The following is a 15,560-nucleotide window of genomic DNA, read 5'->3' on the forward strand; positions in this document are numbered from 1 at the left end:
CTATAATTACAAAGGGCCTAATCACGTCGGGGCTCTGCCTTTGAATAAATTTCCTTGCATTAAGGTTCTCAGATTCTCTGCCTTGCAAATGAGAATGACCCCAATTTCAGGATGTTGGCCTCGGAGGTTTTTTTTTTTTATTTCGAGTCCTGATTCGTGATGAGAGACTAATTCGTTACGCTAAAACATTAACAGCAATTTAAAAGGTCGAACGGGGGCCGTATAAACAAAAGAGCCGGCCAAGACAACAAGGCAAAAGAGGGAAATGGGAAATAAAGCCCCCGCACCATAGAAAGTCTTGCAGTTCTTGGAGACAGAATGAATTAGACTTGTTCCTCCAATTTTTGGTTACAGTTCATTTTTTCAAGCCCCTCCTTTCCTTCCCCCCTCCCTATTCTTTCTATTATTTATCCAATAGAATGTTTGTGATTTTCCCTCCTCTGTGCCCTTGTTCTCCAAACATGGGAGGAGAGGTCTTTCTTTCCACTCTTGTTATAATGGATTGATGTTGTTCAGACACTACTTGAAAAACTGTTAGCTACTACTACACTTTTGCCGCTACATTTAGCAGCGGAGGAATCTACTTTTCTAAAATTCAGTAAGACCATGTTGATTGACAGCAAGGCTAAAGACCCTCTTAAAGTAGATGTCTCTGAACAGGTTTTTTTTAAAAAAAGGAGAAAGAAACAAGCACTGCACATTTCTTATTCTCACCACTCCTATCACAACACTGCCCACATTTTAAAAAGCGAAGGGTTACGTCAGTACATTCAAACTGAAGGCACTTTTACATGGCACTGTTTTCTTGTTTCACAGGCCTAGGCTTTGTAACAGCCTCATGGAACTGACATGACACTATGGTTTGAGTACAATAACACATTTGGGGAGCCAGGAGAAATAGCTTGTATAATAGCTTTGCAGTGTATTGGTACTTTTACAGAGTAACAAACAGACCATATTTTCCTGCGCCACCTTTTTGATGACATCTGAAATGCTTATCACCCCTTCTCTTTCTGTGGCATTGATGTTGCTTGTACTATGAGGTGCAGATAAGCTCCAAGACTTTGTGGCAGATTGTCTGTGAGCACCAGATCTGCCTCAGGGTTTATCTGGGACATAGGTCATGTGTGTGTGTGTGTGTGAGAGAGAGAGAGAGAGAGAGAGAGAGAGAGAGAGAGAGAGAGAAAGAGAGAGAATGTAAAGGAACAAAAGCCTAAGAGATCCACAAAGAGAGTCTCAGGAAGTGATTTTTTTGTCTCCCAAGACAATATGAATGCAGAAATCAAGAGAATAAGGCCTGTTTCTCCCTGTAAAAACACTGCAGCCTGATGTTTTATTTTGGGTAGAGCAAACCCTGAACGGGATCAGGCGCTGCAAGAAACATCACATTTTCTTCTATTGCAACTTCTTTATTGAAACTAACTTGAAGGCAGATGCCCTCTGGTGCTGAAGTACACAGATTATCCAGAGGTTTAGCCTTTTGGAAACCTGTGTTGTGGGAAATTCAGCCTCTATTTCATCAGTGAAGTCCTGGTTACTACTGGCCAGACGACAGAGTCAGTCAATGGGTGGGAGTGTCTGCACATTTTACCCCTTACCACGTTGAATCTGAGACCCCATGCTGAATCTGAGAAATTCCTGGTGGGCTAGTGACTCCTAACCAGATGGCTGTCCTGCTATTATTTGCATTCACTTTTATACCATCTTCTGATCATCAGGGTCTTGGGTCCAAACTCAGGATTAGTACCAACTGGGAGTGCTACAGATGTTTATTTTAATTATTAAAATTTTTCCATCCCTTCCAATATAATGAGGTTCTGTGCAAATAAAATCCATTTAACTAATTAATACAATTTAAAACAATAAAAATAATATAAAGGGATTAACAGCATATTAAATAATTAAAATATGGTTCAAAGATTAAAACAATTTAAAACCAAGTACACGGACATTTTGGAGGAAGCCAGATATACCCAAATGGCTGTAATAAACAGCCATCTTTTTGCTTAGTTGGTAGACCCAACCAAGGAGGCCATGGGAGTTTGAGTCTGAATAATCTGAGCAGAGATAATAGATAGGGATTTTTGGAGATGTTTCATCCATAAGGTTGCCATGAGTTGATGTTGACTCAAGGGCAGCCAACAACAACAACAACAACAACAACAACAACAACAACAACAACATAAAGCCAGAATTGGTGCCAAGTGGGTCTCTAAGGAGATGGCATTCCACAGTTGGGGTGCCACAGCTGAGAAGACCCTTTCCCATGTCAATTTACACAGAATTGTTCCTATGGTGGGACACCAAAGGGGTCACCCACTGCAACCTTGGTCTGGGCAGATGTATATTAATGCTGCACTGCACCTCCCATAATTTCTTGTCACTGGCTATGCTGGGTTGGACTGACAGGAGTTGCAATTCAGCATCATCAGGAGGGCCACTCTTCCCCACCACATGTATGGATATTGCTGTAGCTGATAGTGTGAACTTATCTTGGTATATACAAAAAGCAGGAAAGGAACTGAGCACCAGAATTAAGGAACTTAAGCTTTCTAGCATTTTATGTGGGCTCCACAACCTTTTACCCACCCCAGTGGGTGGTAGCAGGGTGCTGCCAAGCATGTCTTTGCTTTTTGCTTCATTTCTGTGGTCCTTTGCTCCATGGAGCCCTTCTTGCATGATTTTAATGCAGCTTTTGTATTTTACAGAGTATTTATTTAATGCCAGGCTTGGCTGCTCTGTTTGCTTCTTATCTTTGTCTTTTCTAATGATGTTTGCTTTATGCCCCTGGCCCAGCATCTCTCCTCAGCTCCTACCCCAACCATTCAGCATCTCTTTTAGCTGTCTGTGCTGCTGCTGTCATACCAAAAAAATCCTCCTCACATCTGCCTCTTTACAGCTACCTCTCACTTTACCTCTTGGTCCTTGTTTACTTTTCACTCACCCAATGCCTACTACCTGAGTAGCTCAAAGTGCTCCAGAAGGATAGCTAAAGATTAAAACATCGTTTTTTAAAAAATTAAACAGCCTTTTTTAAAATCATTTTTGAAAACCTTTCTCTAAAGTACCATTAATTTGATCAGAGGTTTTCAATCTGAACAAATACATTTGTTCTTATTTATATTGAACGTAAAGAGTATAAAGAGTATAGCATCAATAAAGCATGCAGAAGTAAGCAGCTTTTGGCTAATGCATGCTTCATCTCCTCTCCTGGAGCAAAAAAAATCTGACTCTCAGCTTTTGCCCTAACAACTATTTCCCCCCCATTTTCCACTAGGTACACAGTTCTCAGTATGAGACACACTTACAATTTTGGTCTCATATTTCTCCAGGTCACCCCTCCCCTTTCCTTTTCTTTCCCTTCCATGAGACCTTGGCTATCAGCATTCACAGGACTCTTAGTGCCGTTGTTCGTGTCAGTGACTGTACAGGAAAAGCATATGTACTTGCAATATTCCACATGAACCATTAGGGGGACTCTATGATTGGTGCATGAACAAACAGAGGACCCTTGAAATGATTATGGTCCTCCATAGTTTGCTTAAAATTACCTATTCACTGACATCCATGCTGGTTAATATTGTGGCTCTTACTTCATATTAAGGAGGAAAAATAAAAAGGTTATCTATCCACAGATGGTTGTCTCCTGTCTTCCCCCACCCTAACACACAAATGTTCCCAGGACACTTGTTCAAAGGGTGATGCATTTAAACGTCAAAGTTAAAGACTCTAAATAGAGCAAAGATAATTAGCTTTATAATTGTCCATGTCTGTGGGAGAACAAGTTCTGCATTCATTTTACTGGCATGTACCAATTTCTCTGTTAGAACTACTATAGATTTTTTGCTTTGTTTTAAAGATTCAAGCACCTTAATTTTTATGTTAAGCCAAAGGTGCAACAAAAAGTGTGCCAAAGTCAATGTGCCAGTTTGCTACTGTTTTGTGTGTGTGTGTGCATGATTGTTTTTATTTTAAAAAAAATTCTCACATGCTGACATTCATACAAGTAACACATTTTTACCAAAACTATTTTTTTAAGGAACAAAACACAGTGTAGCTTTTGGAAGGTTCCAAAAGGTTAAGCAGACAACATACAAGTGGTCGAAAATTCAGTGATGCAAACACTACAATGAAAGAAAGGGAGATGTTACTGGAGCAAAGTTGCAGACAGAAAATGAAATTGTGTATGAAAGGACTTTATCAACCTTGCAAAGATCCCTCAATGATGGTTTATGCCTGGGGGGGGGGCACTTAAGGGAAACTTGGAGGATGTACCTAGCTGAAGAACTATAAACCCTACTAAAATAAAATACAAGCAACCCAGTGGACAGCAAGGCACTGGATCTCACGCTGTAGATAGTAAAGTAATAAATTTCCTTTCCCTAATATCATTATTCATGTGCATTTACTTACAGAACAGTAGGCATGCAAATCTTTGCTTTACTTCATTCTTTAATACAAGAATTAAAAAATCTTATTTTATCCCCACTGGATAAGATTATGAGAGGTTTTGTACATTGTTTGGACTTCAGGAATTATTTTGCAAAAAAATCCCAAACAAACCATACACGTTCTTTTGTGCAAAAATTAATGATTTTTGTGCAAAACACTTTTGGATTTTGTACAAAATCTTTCCTTTCTTTGCACAAAATATTTTTTTTAAACACACACCCACCCATGCATTTCCCCCCCCAAAAGAAATCCTAAAACACAAAAAATCTTATGGAAGCTTACAATTTTCTTGACTAAATGTCTTGAAATATTGAGGTACTCATTCTCACTGAGGATTAAAAAAATAGTGAATAGTTATTACATCCCATACAACAAGTAATTTGAAAGTAGGAATGTAGAGCTGTAATCAGCCTTCCCTGCAAAATGGGACTTGCCACATTTGCAGGTGAAAGTGCCAAAAATTAATAATAATACACAACTAGAAATCTCCTGATTAAGCAACTGTAACATCTCTACCTCTGCCATCAAATGTTTGTGCTTTTATGAATTGTTAGTGCCAGAAAAACATGACATAAAATAAGCACAGTTACTATGCATTCATGCAATAAGGCTAGATTTGATGAGTTTATGAAGGCTGTATGAAAGCTGAATATGGTGGAAAACACCCTGAACTCAAATGACTACATCCTCCTTCCGAATTAAAGATGTTAGTAATACATGAGCAAATGGTAAAAAGGGTGCAAAACAGATAAAATAGTTTATTCTATAATTAGCAAGTAATAAAATACTTGATTTTTGTTTAAAAAACAAACATTCCATGTCACTCTTATATTATGTATAATACAAGATATTATATTATACTGTCCCAGTGCGAACAAGTCAAGGGCACAATTCAGCCAAACATGCACATATGTGTGTCATAGTTAGCAATGGGACAGCAGTGTTAAGGATTATCTTCTTTAATGAGGAGCTAATAGACCACTGGCTAACATTCCTTTTATCAAATACTTGCTAAAGTTTTCTTTCTGGAGAATCCCAGCCAGTTCTTAATTTTTTCTTTTAAAAAAAGATACATTAATAAATTTTTCTACTGAATTTTAAGCAAACTGACAATCTTCCTCATGTGTCAAGCCACTGTGCATGCATTCAAGAGGAGTGTTTTACTATATTAACCACTGATGGGCATTTTTTGCCAATTTTAATAACTAGTATTTTATTTTCAATTAATTCTGTTTTGTTCTCATTATCTCAGATTACATAACCTGTTCTCTCTCTGCATCACTTCAGGTGTCTCAGCATCCAATCTCTCCCATGCCTTTCCACCAACTGCATGCTCAGATGTCACTCCACCTGCAGTTCCTTCTAAACCCCTATCTTGGCCATATATTTTACTCAAATCCTCACTTCTGTTATCTTTTCTTTCTGCTTCAGATATCAGTCTATTACCTCAATCTGCACTGATTTTTGTTTCACGTCAAGTCTTTCTGCATCCTCATCTGTTATTCCTTTTTTTCATTTGAGTCTTTTGAACCTCATTTCTGACCACCTGCCCCCCTTTGCTAAAGATGATGGTAACATGACATAAAGGGTTCACTACCGACAGCATTCACACTGGAAGAGTTTGGGAGATGTTGGAAAAGTAATATCAGCTCCCCTGACTATGTCCAAATCCAGAGAGAAGATGAACAATATTCCCAAAGTCATCTTTGTGTTTCATAAGTCTATGAGGTTCCTAGATGTTGGTTCCCACAATGAGCTGCAAACAATACATGTTTGGCATTCTTTTCTGCAGGGTTGCCTAGGGATAGGAGGATCTGTCAAGCTCAGTTTCATTGAGGTTCTCATGTTTTTTTTTTTTTTTCATTTTGAAGTTCATTCCATCTCATTTTACATTACATCATCTTTTCCATCAACACAGAAATATACAGATTTCTTTGTATATTTTAAAAGTACTTTTACCACATTTTAAATATGTGAAATTTGTCTGTACTTCTGCAAATATTTATTCTTAAACAATTTCCCATATATTAAAGCATCTATGTCCAAACTTCAACTTTTTTTTTAAAAAATGTATGTATTGCAAAAAGAAAAAAGAAAAAGGCAGGCTGGTATAGTGGTTTGAGCTTTGGACTACAATGCTTCAGATCAGTGCTTGATTCCCAGTGACCCTGGGAGTCACACATTCTCAGCTCCAGAAATCCCTGTGATAGGTTCACCTTAGGGTCGTCATAAGTTGAAAACAACATCAGCAAATGCATTGTGTGTGCATATTTAAAAACATACAAGTGTTGTGCAATTTTTCATTTTTTTCAGAATGACATCACAAACTTGGTAATGTACACATTTTTGCAGCATGCATATACTAGTTCGAGTATCAGGAAGGATACATTTGGCAATTTTACACTGAAAACCAAATCAACGAAATTTCTCATTCATTTTAGGAATGGAATACCTACACTGGTTTTCCAGTAGGATGGGTGTGTGTGTGTCTGCATTGTGACTTTTCCTAGAATCAAAGGCTTGCAGTAGAATTGGCAGTAAAATTTTCTCAAACTTTTGAAACCAGAGGGACTTTCTTCAGGTGAGAATAAAGAATTTCTATATTTTTCAATATATATACTTGGCCAATTTTTTTTAAAATGTGTAACCTAAATGCTATAATATGCACATCTAGAAAGGTAATGTGCCACAGTCAGACATATATTTTGACAGCAGTCATTAGGTGCTGTGGCTCCCTATCCCATATACTCAATCACAAAACCAGGTTTGCAACCATGTAATAAAAATACACACAGCAGTCATGAGGTACTGTGGCTCCCTATCCCATATACTCAATCACAAAACCAGGTTTGTAATACATAAAATGGTCTTTAAAAGTGTGGATTTGTTTGAAAAAACAAATGCCTTGGTTGCTCTTTGCTGTTTAGAGGATGGTGAGGATGAAGAGGACAACAGCAGGTAGGGAAAGAAACAGCATTGAAACATACTCCTTTTCTATAACCAAATCCATTTTGTTTCATTTTTAAAACCTAAATATGGCAAACAAGTGCTCCTAGTAGGGTGGCACAATAGCTCCACTATAGTTTCAACACTGCCACATAGGCGGGTTATAAACCTCTGCTTTGAGGCAGTCTGCTGCCGCCGCCGTTTGCTCCGTGCGGGAGCCGCAGCAGCCACACCGCGCGGCTCCCGCACGGACCGAAAAAGAAGCTCCAAAATGGAGCTTCTTTAAGCGGCGCCTCTATGACGTCGCGAGGTGCCAGGGGTGGACTCGCGATGTCATAGACGCCGCAACACGTGCGGATGCACAGCGTCCGATACGTAAACATGGCGGCCCCCATGTGGAAGGGGCGCCGCCATGTTGTACGTATGGAATACGTACTAGGGTTAGGGGGGTGCGGAAGCATCGCCCCTTCCTAACCCTAATACGTATTCCATACGTATTTTTTGGCGGTTTGTAACCCGCCATACTCTGTCAATGAAAGTGCTATTTTTGTACTGTAAGGGGAAAGATGGGAAGTCCGTTTGTTTCCCAAAGGCTAGAGATCAGAGGTAAATGTAAAGAACTATTGTAAAGAACGTGTAAAGAACTCTTACATTTGGAGAGCTGTATTCAATTTATGGGTTTTTATATACAATTTGTCCAATAAAAATCTCCCTTTCATTTATCAATAGTGTGAGTGCAATGCCATTTCATCCAATCAGATTCATTGCAAGCAAAGCGCTATACAGTCATGGTTACTCCTGCCACTAAGGTCACATACCTTCTTGTCCCACTGACCACAAATTAAGAGAAGGTGTCTACAGTGGAGATGCATGCAGGCCTTCCAAAAAGGTTTTCACATGTTCTGGAATTCTAACTGGGGCTGCAGAGTGCATAGACATACTCAGGTTTTCCTTCTGAGACATCTATGTCTAACGTGGGCACCACAGATGGGACAAGGAAGCTAGTGCTGGGGGAGCAGGGCTAATAGTGTAGCCTCGCTATCCTTTGATAATGTGGAATTCTCTTCATATGATCAAAGCATGAGTCAGGACTACACTCAGTTGACATGGTTAGGGAAATATATAATGGTAAAAGAAGGTCTATTAGTGGGGCACCAACTCACTTTTGGCTTTCTACTTGTAGCCTGCTCGACCAGAAAGTCCTTTTTGAGGTGCAGACAATAACATACATTTTGTATAAAACTATACAAATGTATAAATGTGTAACTATATAAAATATACATTTTTACAAGAACTGATTTAAATGACAATGGATGACTATTAAACTGAAGGCTTAATGTTCTCTCATCAGAAAATTTCTAGAAGTACTCCATCTTTGGAATAACTGACAGACTTTTCATCTACAAGTGACTGTGGATTACTGTAAAAAAAAGTAGAAGACAAGTAGCACAAGTGTAGAGAATTAATGTGGATCTCATTTTGCTAATAATGGTTTTTTATTTACATTATAGATATCAATGAATGCAGACCTACTGAAAAGGTCATGCTTTGTTTTGGAGGTATTTTTTGAAGTGCTCTGGACTGCCCTGAACACTAAGAAAAAGGACAGGACAGAAAAGCAAATGAGCATTAGCATCAGAAATAGAACTATGCTAATATATATGCCTACATACCTTTGAGTTCAACTGCATGCAAGCACTCTTTTGTACCTGTGTTCTGAAACTGTAAGCAAAACATAAAAGCACAAGGCTATATGCTGTTAGTATCATAGCTAAAGACATCACATGCTGCTTGGAAATTTCACAGCAGTTGTATTCCCTGAAGCACTTTCATATCTGGTGTTTTGAGAACACGATTATAGCATAGCATAAGCTATTATAGCTAGAATTTGTTGTATTGTAAATAATTACATAGTAGGAAAAATTCCTCCTCTGGCAGGTGAATTGACTAGGTGTCAGCTAATAATTGTTTTCTAGACTCTACTGACTAGGATTATATAATTCTTGAACAAGCAGGAGTGAAAATTCTTTCAAGTCTCTCATTTTGCACTTGAATAGGTTAACTATCTGCCTTCATCTATGGACAAAGCTTTGTGATGAGGCAAGCAAACATTGCCATCAGAGCTTCCAGCAATATGTTATACAAACACCCTACTGTACAAGGAAGCTTACATTAACCAGAAATTAAGAGATCTCTTTCCTCAGGTGGGTGGCAACCAAATAAAGGCGGAAGAGAAACTCTAGAAATGAATGACAAAAATAGATTCAGAGCTTTTAGAGACAGTGAGCTATTATATTCAATTGAATTACAAAGAAGAACTTCCATCAGGATTGGAGTGCAAAACCTAAGGCCAGACAACCAACTGCTGCAGTCCTCCTCCTAATCAGAAAACTAAGATCCTCCAACAGTCTGCACAACTGAAAAAAATTATTAGATATTCCTCTCCCTAGTATTAGAGGCACAACAAGGAGTTTGCAGTAAAGTCCCCCCCATGCAATAAGACACTCTTTATGGGTCTGTGACTCTGAGAGATCTACACACATTTTTAGATCACGTTCAAAAAGATTTTATTGAAGTGGAATCTGATCACTCTAAAATATACATTTAGAAATGTAATGTACATAAATGCATGTGTCATAACGCACACAGTCAAGAGCAAGGACAAGCTTTAGATTCCCATTACACATACAGACTTGCAAACCCAGGTTTGCTGCCGTTTAATACAGGAAAAGGCTGTTAAGTTGTGAAGTGTTTGAAAATGTCTTAGGTGCTCTTCACTGTTTGGGGGGAGGAGAGCTGGGGAGAAGGGGGAAGAGAACTGAAAGTGGGAATAGAAGCTGAATATTAAAAAGGAAAGAAGAAAATGGAAGGATAATAGAGATGGGGTGAAGAGAAACCTACAGGTGAGGCAACAGAGAAAGGGAAATAACAAATTAGAGTGACATGTAGGATGGTGAGACAGAAAGTAGGGAGGAGACATAGAGGGCATAGAGATACCTGCTGCAATTCAAAAGAAAAGTGCGAATGCACAGTGTATGGGGTAGGGAGTGATAAATGGACCAAAGTGGATGGGCTACAAAGGGATTGTGTGGGTAAACAAGAAAGAGAGCGAAGAGATTGTTATCATGCTGGGAGAAAAAGAGATGGAGCGTTAACTGAAATAGGGGTGCAGAGAGAAAAATGTGTGTTTCCCTGAGGATAGGTTTCAGGAGGAAACAGCCTGTGGCTCTCTAGAGATTTATAAATTACATCTTCTATCATTCCTGACCATGTGACCAGCCATGCGAGCTGGGGCTGATAGGAGTCCAACAACTTCCAAAATGCCACAGGTTCCCCATACTCGATAAACAAGGGCAGTGTTCAGGGGCAGTAGTTTTCAAGAGTAATTTATGGATAGTGATGCCCATCGCCCAGACACAAAAATCAGCCTACATGTATGGTTTCCAGTAATGATCCAGCACTTCTCAATTACGCTCCTCAGACCAATCTAAGTTGTGAATACTACCTAACTGTAAAAGAAGAACTGGGGTAGAGGGCTGAAAAGAATTAAACATATAGTGAGAAACAAAGAAAGAACTTAGCAGAGTACTATCAAAGCACAGAACCGTCCCAGGTTCCTGTTGATTTTAGCACATAACCAAAAATAGAGGCAATGTAATCACAAAAAAGGAACAGGTACTGTTCTGTGTGCAGGTTGAACACCTGTCTTCTTTGGATATTCTCCAACTGAGCGACAATTTTTTTTGACAGTGTCATACACATGGTGGGAAATAAGCATTGAGCACTTTGGGCACTATGTGGCTCTCAGGGATCAGCTAAGTCAACATGCACATTCAAAATAAAATAAAACAAATTAACTTCATCAGAATGTGCCCCTGTATATACATACTGTATGCTCACATATACAGTGCACCTCAAGGGACTTGCTTCACCTGCAAGTCACCCAGTTTTCTATCTACATGTAACTTTAGATAAACCATGGCCATATCTTCATATTTTTATGTCCACTCATTAGAGACAGATGACCAACAAGTTACACAAAGGATCCTCTTCTAATTTCCTTAGGGTCACTATAAGTTGGAAACGACTTGATGGCATACAACAACAACAAGTTACCCAAAGATCTGGCTTTTTTCCTACTTTACAATTCATTTTGTGAAACTGTAGTCTCTAATACAAATTTCACAGAAACTGAGGCATCATAAATGAAACCCATAAATGGTAACGGAAAGGCAAAAATGAATAGGCCATACACAATTCAAGTATTTTGAGATTCTTCTCTCTGTTTTTTCTGCAGGAGCTCGGGACACAGGCTGCCACCTAGCTTGATATCAGGAACAGCTGAAAGCAGAAACGATCAGATCAACCATAATTTTGTCTGGTACTCTCAGTCATGGGGAGCAACACATCAGAAATTCAAGAAGAGGTCTTTGCCTACTTTGCTATCCAAAATTTCCTAGTGGGGATTCCATTACTGAACTTGGGGGGGGGGGGTGTTAATTCTAGCCAAACATGTATATTACAACAGAAGGAATTTAAAGGAATTTTATAAGCAAGCAATGATTTCCAAAAGCATTGATCCAAATCTGTTCACTCACTGAACAGTTTGATGTCATTATTGCCTTTTTGCTTTCCAAACGTAACTTGCTTGTTTCAGGCTTGCACTTGCTTAATGGGCAGCAAGCATTGCTAGGCTGTTATCAGAATTTGAGGGCTACACAATGACTCTGGCTTCCCGTCTGAGGGGGTGATTGTATCAGAGCCTGCGTGTGACAGTAGCAGAATTATGTCATGTCTGGAGGAAGAAATCTTATCAGGACTCTGGCTGAAAGGCAGAGATGTCCAGCTGCAGGAACACAACACACACCCCACTCTGGAGATAGCACTGCTCTGCCTTCCTCTTTTTCCCATCCCAAGGAGGAAGCAGTTCTTTTGGTCTCCAAATCTCACTGAACACACAACACAAGGAAGATATGGGAAAACAGAAGCAGAGATAGCTTTAAATTCAAGAGAGCAAGTGAGGACTATCACACAAAGCAACACACATATAATACTCTTCAGTAGGAGGAGGGGTGAACACTTTGGGTGAAATGGCCTGCAAAAATGCATTCAGTATGTCTAATGCATTCATTGGAGTTGGGTCATTTTATATCAAGAGCAAGCAGAGGCACCTATGTTTCTAGACTCCTTCTCTCCTAAACACAGTGGAAAGCATGCTTATGCCTGGTTGAGGAACACAGAATGTAGGTAGATGCCTTGTGTCAACTCAGTATAAACTATTATCTGCACTGACAGAGTTCTCCAGGGTTTCAGTATTCATGGAGATGCCAGGAATTAAATGTACAGGTGGATAAACTCAACCAAGAAAGCCATGCCTCTGAGTTTGCAAGACCTGAGCAGGGCTGTTGGTGACAGGTTGACTTGGAGGTCTCTCATTCATAGGGTCACCATAAGTTGAAGCTGACTTGACAGCAGTTAACAAAAACTTCTGTATACTGAGCGTATGGTTAACCACCAAACTTCAGCACTTTCCCATTGTTTTTTACACTTGGAGTCCCTGTCCTCTTTTAGATCCTGACAGGACTGAAAAATTTCAAAAGAGTAACAAATGTGATGTCTCCCCATTTGTGTCAGAAATGTATCTAGATCATAATGATGATAGTAGCTGTCAAGGCCTCAGTTATTTTACATATAAAAGCATTTGCAATGGAAACAGACACCTCCCTGTTCTCACACTTTATTGCTGGTGAAACAGAGATACTCACCAATGGTGACCTAGCAAATAACATATGGAGCCTGAATAGAATAAGGATGAGTCTGACCAGGATAAGGGATGGGCTCTGGGTTCTTTGAACATGTTTCATCCACAAAATATTTTTTTGTAAAGATTAAGTTACCTCCTCATAGTCTTCTTTCTCAAGGCTGACAAACACTATAAATTCCCTCCCCCCTTACACACACACCCTTTCCTATCAGAAGACTCTACATCCTGGGGAGAACTCCCAATACTCAGGAAAGCCAGCTTGAGTAGCAGTAGCTGAGGCATCTATTTGCCACATGCAGCGAGATATCAGCCCCCAGGTTATCATTAACCTTATTTTCTATTTCTAGCATCTCTAACTCCCCTTCTGCTTTTTCTGTAGCCAAGCCACGTGCATGCAGATACAGACCTATTTCTGCAGCCTTATAACGGAACAGATTGGTCACATGCTGTTGTCACCCACCCACACTTGACTGCCCCCACCTCAGAGGCTGAAGCTGATTCTTCTGAGAGATGGAATACAGTTCTGTATTTTGTATCATCATCTCTGTAGCTTGACACATTTGAAGCTACATTCTCAATTTGTCAATTGTGTTGAGGATCTGTAGCTTTTCCATCAGGATAGCCACAGAGATTAGGACAAAAGCCATGGAAATCAGGGGCATTTTTTCAAAAGTATATATTGTGTTGATGGCATTTGCATCCACTCACCCCAACACCTCCTCCCAACAGTCCCATATTAACTGGGAGTCATTAAAATTGATATGCACAACATTCATGTATTTTCTCATTTGGATAATGACTGAATATGGGAATTGTTCATCTTACCTGTGAAAATGAAATGTTGCACTGCAAGGGTGACTAACATTTTCCTTTTCTCAGTTTTTTTGCAGGAAAGGTAAGATGTGAAAATTGATTATGGACCATTTTACCTGTTTCCAACAGCATACCGGAGGTTGGTGTCATCCGGTGCAGTGGGGGGGGGGGGGGGGGAGGCAGACTGCCTTGGCCCCCAGAATTTTGTTTGGGATCTGGTGTGGCTGCAACCATGCCAAAACCCAAATGGAATGGACTGCTTCCTAGCATCCACCTATACGGGAGGGGGCAGTACCAGTTCCCTGGAGGTCTGTTTGGGCTCTGGCATGGCTGCAACCACACCCAAGCCCAAATGGAAGGGAATGCCATGGTTGCTAGGTAAAAAGGGATGTGACACCCTTTATCACTCACCCAGCAGCTGAGCCGAGTGTACCACCCCACAGGGTAACACCCCCTCTGGGGTGTCATCTGGTGAAGTCTGCACCCCCCTAGTGACACCACTGCCTGTTTCGTGCTAGTATCTGAAGTACTCTTTCAGTATACAGAGCATAATATTATAGGAAACCTTTCTTTATGGATTTCTACTTTAATACAGTATCTGATAACCTCACTATTAATGCTATCTAACAGTAAGTAAACTTTCATCTGTAGGTTGATTTTATATAAAAGCTACTACAAAATTATCCTTCCTCCACAAACTTAAGCAGGATGTCAATATGTAGAATACATCTTGGACAATTATATCATATTGCAGACAATGAAATCATTAGCAGGTTGCTGATCCATTAATTCCTCCACAGGCCACCAAATATTTAATTTTGGCATAATTCCCAAGACCATCTCCATTATCAGGATATAGTCATATTGAACTCAGAAATGGGCATATAAAGTTGCTGAGCAGCCTGTCCCAACACTTTACTAGAGACCACCTTTGAACAAGTCATGTTGACATCAATACTGTTTTGTGTCCTCCAATTTTAGCACTTGAAACCAAGGAGAGTATTGTTATAGGGAAGCAGGATGTCCCGAGTGCATTTAAATCTAAGGCTAAACTTTACCTTCCAGGTAGCTGTGTTTCTCCTGAAATAGGCAAACATCCGTGTGAACCAATTGTAGATTTCATTCAATGTTAGCTGCCTGTCGGGCGTCTCAAGGATAGCCTGTATTTTAAGAACATGAAGTGTTACTCCCAAGCTTCAGTCCCATCATATCATCTTGCCTCAGTGTTAAGTCAACAATTATGAAAAGACACCAGAAGTTTTGCAAAATATTAATGCCCTGTTAGCACTTTTTTCCAGCTTTGTGTGTCAAACTGCTAAATGTAGGGCAAGTTAAGACATCCATATTTATTACATGATATGCACAACATCAGGAGAAGACTAGCAGCCATTAAAGAGCCATCTCCAATCCTACACTGGTTTCATGCTGTAAGACGTTACCATCTGTCTAGTACCAGAATTGGGTGGAGTTCTAGGCTTCTCCAAGTGTTCGCTCAGGGCCAGACACTGGCATACGTTACTGCTGTAGAGTAAGGCTTACTGGTGATAAATGATGCAGCAAACAGTACACAGCAAAGAAGTATTCC

The 15,560-nt window shown here is 39.8% G+C and overlaps 1 protein-coding gene and 1 long non-coding RNA gene across 5 annotated transcripts in view; one reads left to right on the forward strand and one right to left on the reverse strand.

The window, feature by feature from the left end:
* Positions 1-13,947, forward strand: part of LOC149316035 (uncharacterized) — a 32,147-nt gene extending 18,200 nt beyond the window's left edge. Inside the window, exons 3-4 of the long non-coding RNA XR_016280434.1 lie at positions 11,696-11,824; positions 13,542-13,947. This is a non-coding gene — a long non-coding RNA (uncharacterized LOC149316035). The remainder of the gene's footprint in view (positions 1-11,695; positions 11,825-13,541) is intronic.
* LOC149316036 (forkhead box protein P4-like) overlaps positions 1-15,560 on the reverse strand; it is a 194,223-nt gene that overhangs the window by 15,944 nt on the left and 162,719 nt on the right. For all 4 annotated transcript variants that reach the window (XM_089514649.1, XM_089514650.1, XM_089514647.1 and 1 more), the window contains one exon: positions 15,034-15,135. In XM_089514649.1, coding sequence (XP_089370775.1) covers positions 15,034-15,135 — 102 coding nt within the window. The remainder of the gene's footprint in view (positions 1-15,033; positions 15,136-15,560) is intronic.

This window comes from Sceloporus occidentalis, unplaced genomic scaffold (genome assembly GCF_023333645.1).
Source record: "Sceloporus occidentalis isolate IW3139 unplaced genomic scaffold, rSceOcc1.0.p SCAF_3, whole genome shotgun sequence".
Classification (NCBI taxonomy): Eukaryota; Metazoa; Chordata; class Lepidosauria; order Squamata; family Phrynosomatidae; genus Sceloporus; species Sceloporus occidentalis.